The sequence below is a fragment of the Aquarana catesbeiana genome, linkage group LG01 (assembly GCF_042186555.1).
Source record: "Aquarana catesbeiana isolate 2022-GZ linkage group LG01, ASM4218655v1, whole genome shotgun sequence".
Classification (NCBI taxonomy): domain Eukaryota; kingdom Metazoa; phylum Chordata; class Amphibia; order Anura; family Ranidae; genus Aquarana; species Aquarana catesbeiana.
The window spans coordinates 934,139,021-934,152,705 of NC_133324.1; the positions used below are offsets into that span (position 1 = coordinate 934,139,021).

Here is a 13,685-nt window from a genome sequence, read left to right on the forward strand (position 1 = left end):
CAGCCGCCCCATTAAAGTGAATGGGACTGTCGGTGAGTCAACAGCGGGTCAGAGGAAAAGCCAACAGCGGGGTCAGAGGAGGAGCCAACAGCGGGGTCAGAGGAGGAGCCAACAGCGGGGTCAGAGGAGGAGCCAACAGCGGGGTCAGAGGAGGAGCCAACAGCGGGGTCAGAGGAGGAGCCAACAGCGGGGTCAGAGGAGGAGCCAACAGCGGGGTCAGAGGAGGAGCCAACAGCGGGTCAGAGGAGGAGCCAACAGCGGGTCAGAGGAGGAGCTGCTGTGTGACAGAGTTGCTCTTTAAAAATTATGATTGAAATCAAATCCACCCTGGCTGGTTCAATAAAAACCGGCTGAAATGCAGCCCGTGTGTATGTCAGTCCATTTGGCTGACTTCCGTCAGACGAGAATGCTGGAAAACCAGCAGCCGATCGACTCCAGATCAGCGATTATCCGCCATTGGCTGATAGCGCTGCATGAAGTGTTCTGGCAGGGGGGGGCAGTCCTCTGTCAAGAACACAACAGCTCAGTGGGGGAGAATGCTGTACTAATGTCAGATTGTTAGTACAGCGGCTCAGACCAGAGCTGTCAGTTTTTGTTCAACCAGCTGGGTTGAAAGAAAAAAAAAAAGAAAAATTGTTAGTGTGTTCCAGGCTTTAGAGGTAACCACTTGCCGACCAGCCACCGCAGTTATACTGCGGCAACATGGCTCAGCTGCGAGAATCGCTGTTATGTTACCTTGCTCCTTTGGGCAGCCACTAGGGGCTTGCACGCCCGCTGCTCACCCCCGAAGCTGATGCGTGTGCCCGGCGGTCACGATGACCGCGCGTTCGCTCGTGACACGGCGAGAACCGGGATCTCTGTGTATAAACACAGAGATCCTGGTTCTCTGAGGGGAGAAGTGACAGATTGTCTGTTCATACAAAGTATGAACACCCATCTATCTCTTCCCCTAGTCAGTCCCATCCCCCCTTCAGTTAGAACACGTAGCAGGGAACACAATTAACCCCTTGATCGCCCCCTAGTGTTAACCCATTCCCTGCCAGTGACATTTTTACAGTAATCAGTGCATTTTTATAGCACTGATTGCTGTATTAATGCCAGTGGTCCCAAAAATGTGTCAAAATTGTCCGATGTGTCCGCCATAATGTCAGTCAGGATAAAAGAAAAAAAAAAAAATATCGCAGCTCGCCGCCATTACTAGTAAAAAAATAAATAAATAAAAATGCTATAAATCTATCCCCTATTTTGTATACGCTATATTTTTTGCGCAAACCAATCAATATATGTTTATTGCAATTTTTATTACCAAAAATATGTAGAAAAATACATATTGGCCTAAACTAAGAAAAAATTTGCTTTTTAAAAAAAAAAAAAAAAAAAAAAAAAAAAAAATGGGGATATTTATTATAGCAAAAGGTACAAAATAATGTGTTTTTTTTCAAAGTTGTCGCTCTTTTTTTGTTTATAGCATAAAAAATAAAAACCGCAGAGGTGATCAAATACCACCAAAAGAAAGCTCTATTTGTGGGAAAAAAAGGACGTCAATTTTGTTTGGGTACAACGACGCACGACCGCGCAATTGTCAGTTAAAGCGACGCAGTCCTGAATCGCAAGAAATGGCCTGGTCATTCAGCAGCCAAATCTTGAAGTGGTTAAAACAGCTGGGCTTTAGAGGAATAAGCGATCGGTGACTGTTGGGGGCAGGGTAAATTGAATGTTAAAGTAGCTCTAAACTCTAACTTGAATTAGGTTGATAAAGCACAGTGTATCACAGACAATCGCCATGCGTTTTCTTTTACAAAAAAATGTTTTTACTTTTTTCCTATCCATCTATGCACCTTTGTGCTGCTGATCCCCTGACGCCTCTGTGCTTTTGTCACAGGGATATCACCCCACATCAAAAAAATAACATAACATGAACCTTAACGGGGGAATCACCAGGTATTATTTTAACACTTCCAGCCCAAGGACGTCTTATGACGTCACGTACATTGAACGGTGATATCTGAATGATGGGTGCAGCTACTACAGGCATCATCCAGATATTTTTTTTACAGCCGGCGATTCTGTGCGCCAAAAGATCAATCATAGCGGCAGTTCAGCTGCCTGATCATTCTTACAGGCGGCGGGAGGGGACATCTCCACCCTCCTCCCGCCCCCTCCAGTGCTTCTCCCGGCTTGCCCTTGCAAACGGCGAGCCAGAGAAGGTATCCACCACCACCATTGATCATAGAGATTTCCGGAGACCAGATGGTCCCAGTCATCTCTATGACCTTCGAAGGCCCGGACGCAACTTTATAATGTCACGTCCGGCTGGCGGAAGTAAACAATGCCAAGGAGTCAGCTGGAAAGAAAGATCGTTAGCAGTGTCTGTCAGCAAAGCAAAACACTGCAGCAAGAGGGAAATGTAGAGGAGGGACTAAATACCCTCCCAGCAGCCAGCATCCGGTGGAGACAGATTACAGGGCCAGAAGACACCTGCTTGTGGACACTGGAACTACAACTTTCTGCTCAAGGTAGCACAGTTCCACCAACAGATGATCCAGGTCCTGACCCCTAAATACATTTAATCGGCATTGGTGACTTTTTAACTGGGGTCCACTTAACCACTTCCAGACCGCTCACCGTCGTTATACGTCGATACTTTGAAGAGGGGTATCGTTGTTATGTCAGCAGCTAGCTATCCTCTTCTTCAGCGGGCGGTCCGCTCCACGATAAAAGTGGTCTCTGCAGCGGATTCAACCGCAAGATCTCTTCTATCGGCGGCAGGAGAGGGGCCCCCCCTCCCGCCGTGCTCTGGTGCCCTCCGCCGCTTACCAGAGCTGTCGGCAGCGGCGGAGGCGATTGGATGCTGCCCCTTGTGTGACATGGAGATGAGTGAGGGGAAGACGGCCCCCACCCGTCTCCATATCATTGCAGGGCGGAAGCGATGTCAAAACGTCACTTCCGCCCATAGCTCCTAAAGGGTCATTTTTTTACATTTTTTTATTGCATTTTAATGTAAACATGAGATCTGGGGTATTTTTTACCCCAGATCTCATATTTAAGAGGTCCTGTCATTTTTTTCTATTACAAGGAATAAAAGTGACACATTTTTTTTTTTTTTTAAAAGAACAGTGTAAAAATAAAAACTAAAAGGTAAAATAAATAAGAAAAAAAAAAAACACATACGTGACTAGCACCCGCTTATGAAAACAGTGTTCAAACCACACATGTGAGATATCGCCGCAATCATTACAGTGAGAGCAATCATTCTAGCCCTAGAACTCCTCTGTAACTCAAAACATGCAACCTGTAGAATTTTTTAAACATCACCTATGGAGATTTTTAAGGGTAAAAGTTTATCGCCATTTCATGAGCGTGCGCAATTTTGAAGCGTGACATGTTTGGCATCAATTTACTTGCCGTAACATTATCTTTCACCATATATAAAAAAAAATTGGGCTAACTTTACTGTTGTCTTATTTCTTAATTCAAAAAAGTGCGCTTGTAAGACCGCTGCGCAAATACGGTGTGACAGAAAGTATTGCAACGACCGCCATTTTATTCTCTAGGGTGTTAGAAAAGAAAAATGTATAATGTTTGGGGGTTCTAAGTAATTTTCTAGAAAAAAAAAAACTGTTTTTAACTTGCAAACAACAAATCTCAGAAAGAGACTCGGTCCTTAAGGGCCCTTTCACACTGGGGCGGTTTGGAGGCGCTATTGCACTAATAATAGCGCCTGCAAACCGACCTGAAACAGCCGCTGCTTTGTCTCCAGTGTGAAAGCCCCGAGGGCTTTCACACTGGAGCGGTGCGCTAGCAGAACGGTAAAAAAATCCTGCTAGCAGCATCTTCGGAGCGGTGAAGGAGCGGAGTGTATACCGCTCCTTCACCACTCCTGCCCATTGAAATCAATGGGACAGCGCGGCTATACCTCTGCAGAGGCGCTTTGCGGTGGTTTTTAACCCTTTCTTGGCAGCTAGCGGGGAGGTAAAACCCCCCACTAGTGGCCGAATACCGACGGTTAAGGCCTGCTTACAATAGCGGCGCTTTACCACCGACACCGCCCCCCGCCCCAGTGTGAAAGGGCCCTAAGTGGCTAAGCAAACATGCTCTGCAAACAACAGTTTTTTCTTGTTATTTTTACCTACAGGTAAGCCTATAATAAGGTTTACCTGTAGGTAACATGAATATCTCCTAAACCTGCACCGTTTAGGAGATATTCACCCTGCATGCAGCCGCTGATGTCAGCGCCGCATGCACTCTGAAGGTCCGGCATATTGTGCCGTAACTTCAGAGCTTCTTGCTGGAGCCAAGGGCTCCCTTGGTGCACGGGAGTGACATCATCACGGCTCCGGCCACTCACAGCGCCTAGCCCGGAACGCCGAGGGAACATGTCGGCCCCCTCAGCGGTGACCAGGTGCCGCAGCGTGGAGGTATGGCCTAAGGAAAGTATTTCATAATGTGCTAGTATGTGATGCATACTAGCACATTATCCCATTGTCTTGTAGGGTTTTTTTTTTTCAGTGGTTTACTACCGCTATAAAAGAAGCAAAAAAATAAATAAATACTATTTATATATATATATATATATTAAATATGTAAAAAAAAATGATGTACATTTTTTATTTAAATAGAATTCTTTAAGTTCAGGGCATAAGTAAAGAAAACTTTTTGAAAACGTCTTCACATCGCCTTTAAGGTGTAGAGATGTAGAGTATTTATGGTTATTTGACAGATCAGGATGACACTCGATGGTGTGTAAGTTAGTGCTCATTTCCTGGAGGGATTGGTCTCTTCAGACAGTTTTATGGCCGCTGAAGACAAGCGGCCTCATTAGTCTCAGGCTTCCCTTTGAAATGCTCTGCGTTAAGGAAATGGCATTCCAGCAGCACAAGAAGTTGAACATGGGCTGAGGCTGTAAACACATCAGGGTCTGGCTGGCCTATAAGACAGGCCAGCTTTGCCCCAGGGTACAGGATGCCGAGAGATGGCAGTACAGCTGTGTGCCTCCTGGGCACAACCTGACCCTCTTTAACCAAGTCCCATCATCACTCTTCTACCAGATAATGTCCTCCCCGCAGCTTCACTTCTATTACCTCTATTTTCAAAGGGTGTCGAAGCCTGGAGGTCACTTAGTAAGATGACTCCGAGCTGAAAGAAAACCTTCACTTTGCCTTCTAACCTCCCATCTAATGAAGACTGCTTTCCTCCTAAGTATGATGTATTCATGGACAGGTAGAAACACTTCTCGCTCTCCTTCAATGCTCTTTAAACTGCTCTGTCAACAAGGCCCGTCATTCATACAGTTCACCTCCTAATTAGTCTGTACATCGCTCCCAGATATGTACATCCCAACCTGCTAACTTGGGGGCGCCTTCTAAACCGTCTTGTCTTTTTGGCGAAAGAGCATTTTGAATCGTAATTGTTTTTAATTATGCACTTAGGCCTTATTCACATGAGAACCTGAGAGGGTATGGGTCCCGGAACACGTAATCTCTGTGTTTTGGGGACCCACACCCACATGGGTTGGCAGATTCAGAGCAGCAGTCCATGGGACTGCCTGCACAGGGATGCACTGAATATCTGTGCATTCCCATGCGGGCAAACATGGCCTTCAGAAGAGCATACACTTCAGTACGCCTATGTGAAGGAGGCCTTAGGTCTTGATTACACTTAGGCCTCACTGCTGCTGGTAAACGGATGTTCAGAGGCAGTTGGATGCTTTTTTCAGCTGCTTCTGAACTCATCCAATGTTATCTTATGTGTACATGTACACAGGTTCCTTTAATGTCGCTTTAAGGCAGTTGCGTTTTATAGGCTTTTCTTTGAAGGCAAAAAAATGAGTTCAGACACCGAAGTTTCCGTCATTTCAAGCGCTAAACACGGTACCAGCATTTAGCCATGTTTACGTTTAGAAGCGTTTTTGAAGGTGCCCTATTTTTTTTACATTACAAAACTTAAAAATGATAAAAAATGATGAAAAAAACACTAAAAATTAAAAAAAAAAAAACTTGTAATTGCTTGCTATGCTTCATAGACCATTTATATTCCCCTAATGAGCCCATGATCCAATCCAATACACCGCTAGCATTGCTGTTAGCCAAAGTATAATTGGATAAACAATTGTATCAAACAAGAACAAGTTTAGGGTTATGGTTTCCCGTTAAGGGTTAGGGTTTCCGGTTAGGATTAGGGTTTCCTTTAGGGTTACGGTTTTCCCCTTGAAGAACAAGTTAGGGTTTCCGGTTAGGATTAGGGTTTCCCATTAGGGTTAGGGGATTATGGTTAGGGTTATGGTTTTCCCCTTGAAGAACAAGTTAGGGTTTACGGTTAGGGTTACGATCAGGGTTAGGGTTTCTGGTCCTCGCACACGATTTCCGACGTCTTTCTAGCCTCAGCAACAGCAAAGTCAGGAGCATTTCCTCACATATGCTCATTATGGGATCCCGTTAAGGGTTAGGGTTTCTGGTTAGGATTAGGTTTCCCATTAGCGTTAGGTGGTTATGGTTAGGGTTTTCCCCTTGAAGAACAAGTTAGGGTTACCGGTTAGGGTTAGGATTAGGGTTTCCCATTAGGGTTAGGGTTTTCCCCTTGAAGAACAAGTTAGGGTTTACGGTTAGGGTTAGGATCAGGGTTAGGGTTTCTGGTCCTCGCACGCGATTTTCGACATCTTTCCAGCCTCAGCAACATCAGGAGCATTTCCTCACGTATGCTCATTATAGGATCCATAGTAAAAGCACCAAAATTGAGGTAGATACAAGTACACTGCTGCTACTCACTCTGGTCTCACAGAATGGCTAAAATAGTTAAATAATACTGTTTTTTGGGCATTGATAGGGTCCTATGATGTTATCTTAAATAAATGCTCCTAGACGCAAACGCAGCAAAATACGGCATGCAAACGCTGCAAATTGGGCGTTTTTAAACGCCAGTTTCAGGCTGTCAAAAAAAACATTCTGAGGAGGTTGCCTCAGCGTCCCGTGAAGGGCACAAAAAAAATAGGTGGTTATGGCATGGTTTTAGGGCCCCTAAATGTCTACTTTAAAGCAGAACTTCACTCAAAAAGTGAAGCATCACTGGTTCACTCCCCCAGCCTGTAACTAAGTTACAGTTTTTCTTGGGAAGAGGAGGAAAGCGAGTGCTGATCCCACTTTTGCAATTTTTGTCTAGGCAATGATGACACCCCCTCCCGCAGCATCCTGGGACACCTCTCATGTCCCAGGAACCTGCAGAACCCTTCACAGACCCCGGGCAAATTTGTACATACAGATTGGGGAGCTGACTGTAGTTCCTCAGGAAGCCACAGCCGACTCTGGGATCCAAGATGATGGCCTCAGGGACACACAATGGTAAGAACAACTGGCTTTGGGAAGACCGCGCTGGGCTCCAGGCATGAAGTACCTGCTTTTTATGTCAACAGCTACAGTATTTAAAAAAGACAAAACAACACAATAAAGTTTCTCTTTATTATTACATGGCGGCCATATAGGGGGTATGTGCCTTGGCACAGTTTATGCCACCGGTAACATTTGGTAGGCTGTCCCACCACCAAATGTGACCGATTGAAGTCAATGGGGCTGCGCAGCTACTGTGCTGAGGTGCTGCGGGCTTTCAAGAGTTAAAACTGGCACCCAAGAGGCGATTCAGCTTGGATCACTTTTCAGAGGGGCGACAATCATAGCTGCAAGTGTAAACAAGTCTTTAGGGGCATAGTTATGAAGCAGTGGATGTGACCTTCACCAAACATTCACAGGTGTTAAATCAATCACAGTTATTCACTTCAGTCTGTATATTTCTGCAGCTTTCATTAACCACTTCCATACCGGACCTTTTCTGGAACTTTTTGTTTACAAGTTTATATTGGTACTTTTTTGCTAGAAAATTACTCAAAACCCCCAAACATTATATATATTTCTTCAGCAGAGACCATAGGGAATAAAATGGAGGTCGTTGCAACTTTTTACGTCACACGGTATTTGCAGAACAATCTTTAAAACGCTTTTTTGGGGGGGAAAAAAACCTGTTTCATGAATTAAAAAATAACAAAAACAGTAAAGTTAGCCCAATTTTTTTTTGTATAATGTGAAAGATGATGTTACGCCGATTAAATAGATACCTAACATGTCAAGCTGTAAAATTGCACACACTTGTGGAATGGCGCCAAACTTTGGTACTTACAAAATCTCCATAGGCGATGCTTTAAAACCAGTTTAGAGTTACAAAAGAGGTCTTGGGCTAGAATTGTTGCTCTCGCTCTAACGCACGCGGCGATACCTCACATTGTGATTTGAATGGCGTTTACATATGCGGGCGCGACTTACATATGCGTTTGCATCTGTGCACAACCACATCTCTCATCCAGGCTGGAAAGACCAAGATAAAATAAATAAATAAAAATGAACGGTTTATCCTGTTCCTGGTTATGATCGTGCTCTTTGCCTTGTACCTATACCCTGAACCCTGTTGCCTTTTTCCTTCTCCCCCTTGTTCCTGATTCCAGTCCTGGTTCCCCCCAGTTTTACCCTGTGATCTGTGTTCCCCATTTTCTCTATATTGTATTATAGTTAGGTTGTTAGGTATTTTGACACTCGGTTAATAGTTCACTTGTATTTTCACGTTTGCTGTGTACTTTGGTTACTGGTGTTTGAATGCGTTTTAAATAGTACCGGGACAGGTTTGTCCAGTGCCCAGGGCAAGAATGTGGAACTGTGCCCCCTACAGTGCTGCTAATACATGCAATAGAATGGTGAACCACCTTGTGCCCATTCTCAACCCCCTTTGCACAGGCTGCCCATGGTTACCCTGGAGTGGTCACTACACCTATGGCCAATTGCTTGCTTTCTAGCAAATAGAAGGTAGTTGCATATGCCGGGTGTGTTTTCTGTGTCATCTGGAGCTGGGGTTGGAGAATGTGTGACATCAGTAACTGTAATAGTAGACCTGAATCTGCGCCCTGCTGGTTGCTAGCCACTGATCTGGGGATTGCGCATGGTGAAGAGGTGCCTTTGCTGGGCGGCTTCCCCTACTGCCCACCCCTTGTCCCGGCCCTGACTGTAAATAATTCTTACACAGTCTGCTCTCAGTCTCCTTCCTCTCGTCCTTCATATTTGGTGTTTTTTTGAGTATCTGTTTTTTCATCTGTGCTCAGTTCTTCCCTTCATCTGACCTGGTGTATGGGCTTTTCACACTTCCCATCAATAATATTATACATACAATATATACTACTGATCTCAGTCCACAGAAGTGTTGGCTCACCGTCACCTACATTTGCACATTGACCTTGCGGAATCCACAGTGCTCCCTGCTTGTCCACGTGTCTCTCCCTCAGCTCCCATACCAGACCTTTCTAACAGCTCTGATCCTCTGTTCACATCTATGCAGTTGACGTATTTATAGGGATGTCCATCCTGTCCCTACACTCATTACTTATTCCTATTATTCAGCTACAATATTATACCATATGGTTATGTTTTTTTATAGATCACCATTGCATTCGCCCCTGAAGAGTTAGTATAACCTTAATGAAACGCGTCGGGCTTACATAGATGCATGATGTCCATACAGATGACTTTATGTCTCTTATATTGTTTTACTCTAGATTTTTCAACACCATCCAGCCCTTCCAGTGGCCCATGATGTGCAGGACTTGTCTTTACCCCATGATATGCCAAGTACCATGGCGTCAATAATTATATGTGGTTTTTAGCATGCCCTGTGTCTAGGTATAATAAAATGTTCTTTGCCAAAACTGGTCTTTGGTATACATCTCTCATTCAAAGTCCCCAAATAACTCCCCCCTCTTTTGTTGGAACCCATAAAAGCAATATTGTGTTTTATATCATACATGTTTACTTTATATAGTGATTGGCCTCATTCAAAGTCCCGCCAACCAAACTTTCTCTCTTTTTGTTTAAATTTGGGATGGAGGCCAATTACTTCTGGTGCCTTGGACCACATCGTTCTCTCGCTCTCAGTCTCCTGAGTCAATGTTCCTCAACTCCAGTCCGCAAATATTCCATTATTTTGCACAGGTGATTTGATCACTGCCTTAGTAATTACCACAGCCGTTTCATCTGAGGGAAATCATAAAAACATGACCTGTTGGGGGTTACTTGAGGACTGGAGTTGAGGAACATTGTCCTGAGTGTAGATCTGACCATCCCTGCTGCTGATCCCTGACATTAGTATCTAAAAGCAGTATTACACCCAAAAGCAAACATGTTTTACAGCTTACCAATTCTTAGATGTGATGGATGCATTTGATTTGTTTTTTAGGCTTTCTTCTATTTAAAAAAAAAAATGCCTGCCTCCAAAAACAGCCACTGTAAAAATGTCCAGTGTGCATAAGCCCTTAGATGTGATGGCTGCATTTGTTTTCTTTTTTAGGCTTTCTTCTATTTTCATCTGGTGATCCAGCCAGCAAGTCTGCTGTTTTTCAAAAAAAAAAAAAAGCTCTCCAGCGGAATGTATCAGTTTATATGGATGAGACAGATCATATATCACTGACAGTGGTGCTTACAATGATCAGCCTTTATCCTAAGATAAACGGTTTGCTGTAACGGCTTATAAAGTGTTAGCTGGTGTTTGACTTTAAGGCTCCTTAAAGAAAAACTTAAAGAAAACTCCAACTCGCCAAAATCTCCAACCAGGTCACTTCCGGTTTCTCTCCAGCAGCAATAATTGTAATTTCAGCGAGTTGGCTGTTTTTGCAGAACACCGGCAGAGTATACACTACGGTACACGATAATGAATGGACATTGGGGGTTATTTACTAAAACTGGAGAGTGCAAAATCTGGTGCAGCTCTGCATAGAAACCAATCAGCTTCCAGGTTTTATTGCCAAAGCTTAAAGTGATACTAAAGGATCGTTTTTTTGTTTTTGTTTTTTTTAAATAACAAATATATCATACTTACCTCCACAGTGCAGCTCGTTTTGCACAGAGTGGCCCCGAACATCCATTTCTGAGGTCCCTCGGTGGCTCTCGTGGCTCCTCCTCTTATCAGATAACCTGCTAGGAGAAGCGCTCTCCCGAGGGGGTTACCTTGTGGGTGCATAGGATGCATTAAGGTAAAAATACACGAGCCTTTACAACCCCTTTATTTGAATACAAGTAGAGGTTTGAAGCCGATTGGCTACCATGTACAGCTGCACCAGATTCTGAGTGCACCAGTATTCGTAAATCATCCCCAATGTTTGTCTGCCGGCTACTAACCAACAACATGGGCACCTCCAAGGCAGCAACAACTTCTTACCTCCTCCAAATTACCATTATTGGTGCTGGATAGAAGCTGGAAGTGACGTGGTTGGAGATTTTTGGCAAGTTGGGAGTTTTCAGCAGAACACCAGAAGGTGACATCACTTCTGGCCTCCCAGGAGCATAGAGATGGGTAGGGACCATCTGGTCCACAGCCGGCTCTGTGGTAACCTGGCGGAAGCTCCGGATCGGATCCCGAGCTCTCCGATCATACCTGAGAGCCTGGAGAGGCGCTGGTGGGCAGCTGGACGGGGGGACATCCCCTTTTGCTGCCTGTAAAAGAAATCCGGAGGCTAATCAGCTGCTAGGATGGCTTTTACAATAAAAGGGAATCACTGGCTGAAACAAAAGATACCAGGATGATGCCGGTAGCTGCAGGCAATATTCCTGGTACAACCACTTAAACCCAAAGACGTCCTACGATTGGGAAGTGGTTAATTAACCAACCAACAAGTATTTGACCCCTGCAAACACATGGAGTCTTCCGTCCCATCTGGATGATCTGGAATTCGGTTTAATATGGTTGGAAGCCCCAATTACATTGGATCAAACACATTGCAAACATTGATACGTTTTTAAGAATCGACTGATACAGAAATCTAGTTCCACCGTATTGTCTAAATGTGATCTTTAAAAAAAAAAAAAAAAGAAAAAAAAAAAGACTGGTTGGATATACTATGGAATCTTGCAATTGTTTTCCCATTCATATTGATCGACCAATTTGGCAGGATCAATAAAAGATAAAATGAAACTGGAAGGCTGGAAAATCAATACTGGTATATGGAGCTAACAATCAATTCATTCCTTATCGAGATTTATCTACTTGAACACTTTTGATATTAAAGGTGACCCGACTGATGTAGGCAAACCTACTGTTTGTGTTCCACAGGCCGATCGCTTCAAACATTTCAGAAATTAAAATCGATTGTACTGAACAGTCAATGGGATGAAAAAGAAACAAATGACTGTATGACCAGAGGAAGATAGAAATTATAACATGACCCAACATGGTAATAAAAGTCATAATCAATGTAAGAGGGTAAAATACTTACTATGGGGGTCCCAAAGGGAATATAACCTAAAAATAAGAAATGATAAAAAAAAGACAAAATTAGTCACATTAGCAGCACAAATAAAAACTTCTCTATATACTGTGTTATGACTAAGTGAAGATATCGGTATTTGGGTCTGTTCAAAATTTCCTAAGGGGTGCTGCATGCTGCCATGGTAGGAGTGAGAATTAGGTAATTATAGATCAATGGAGTCCGATCATTACATGAGTTCATATTGTCCCGTTTATGTGATGTCATCAGAGGTGTGGTTATGAGCTCATATCAACTGTCTGATTTCTTGGATATCACTAGAGGTGTGGCTAAGAGTTGATATATAATGTTGCTCTCCTTTGATATGTCTGAAGATATGGCTATGACTTCATTTGTATAGTCAGATTCCTATGAGGTCACTGGAGGGGTGGCTATGACTTCATATGTGAAATAAATCACATTGCTATGAGGTCACTGTAGGAGTGGCTATGACTTCATTTGTGCAGTCACGTTGCTATGAGGTCACAGGAGGGGTGGCTATGACTTCATATGCAAAATCACATTGCTTTGAGGTCACTGTAGGAGTGGGTATGACTTCATATGTGAAATCACATTGCTATGAGGTCACTGTAGAAGTGGCTATGACTTCATATGTGAAATCACATTGCTATGAGGTCACTGTAGGAGTGGCTATGACTTCATATGTGAAATCACATTGCTATGAGGTCACTGTAGGAGTGGCTATGACTTCATATGTGAAATCACATTGCTATGAGGTCACTGGAGGGGTGGCTATGACTTCATTTGTATGGTTACATTGTTATGAGGTGACTGGCGAGGTGGCTATGACTTCATATGTGAAATCACATTCCTATGATGTCACTGGAGGAGTGGCTATGACTTCATATGTGAAATCACATTGCTATGGAGGTCACTGTAGGAGTGGCTACAACTTCATATGTGAAATCACATTCCTATGAGGTCACTGTAGGGGTGTGAATGACTTTATATGTTCTATTACATTGGTATGAGATCACAGCAGGTCTGGTTATGACTTCATATGTGCAGTCACATTGCTATGGAGTCATTAGAAGGATAGCTCTGACTTCATATGTGCAGTCACACTGTTATGAGGTCACTGGAGGGGTGTTTATGACTTCAGATTAGTACAAGCTAAGACTTAAAGCTAAAGCCTAGCATAGTTTCAGAGTTACGTTGATCCCATATACTGTAAGTATGCATCCTTCATATCTTAGGGACAGCTGTGAAAGCGGAGAATCACTGGTGGTAGTCGTCATACTACACTGATCGCAAAAATCCTCCACGTCCTGTGCTGAGCAGCTTCCCTTCTGCATAGTAACTATGGGGGGGGGGGTCACTTGCTCACCACTGCTGCCATACA

General features: G+C 43.7%; 1 protein-coding gene across 1 annotated transcript in view; it reads right to left on the reverse strand.

Annotated features, from left to right (window-relative positions):
* Window positions 1-13,685, reverse strand: part of SFXN5 (sideroflexin 5) — a 367,837-nt gene that overhangs the window by 248,260 nt on the left and 105,892 nt on the right. Inside the window, exon 6 of the mRNA XM_073611062.1 lies at window positions 12,293-12,318. Coding sequence (XP_073467163.1) covers window positions 12,293-12,318 — 26 coding nt within the window. The remainder of the gene's footprint in view (window positions 1-12,292; window positions 12,319-13,685) is intronic.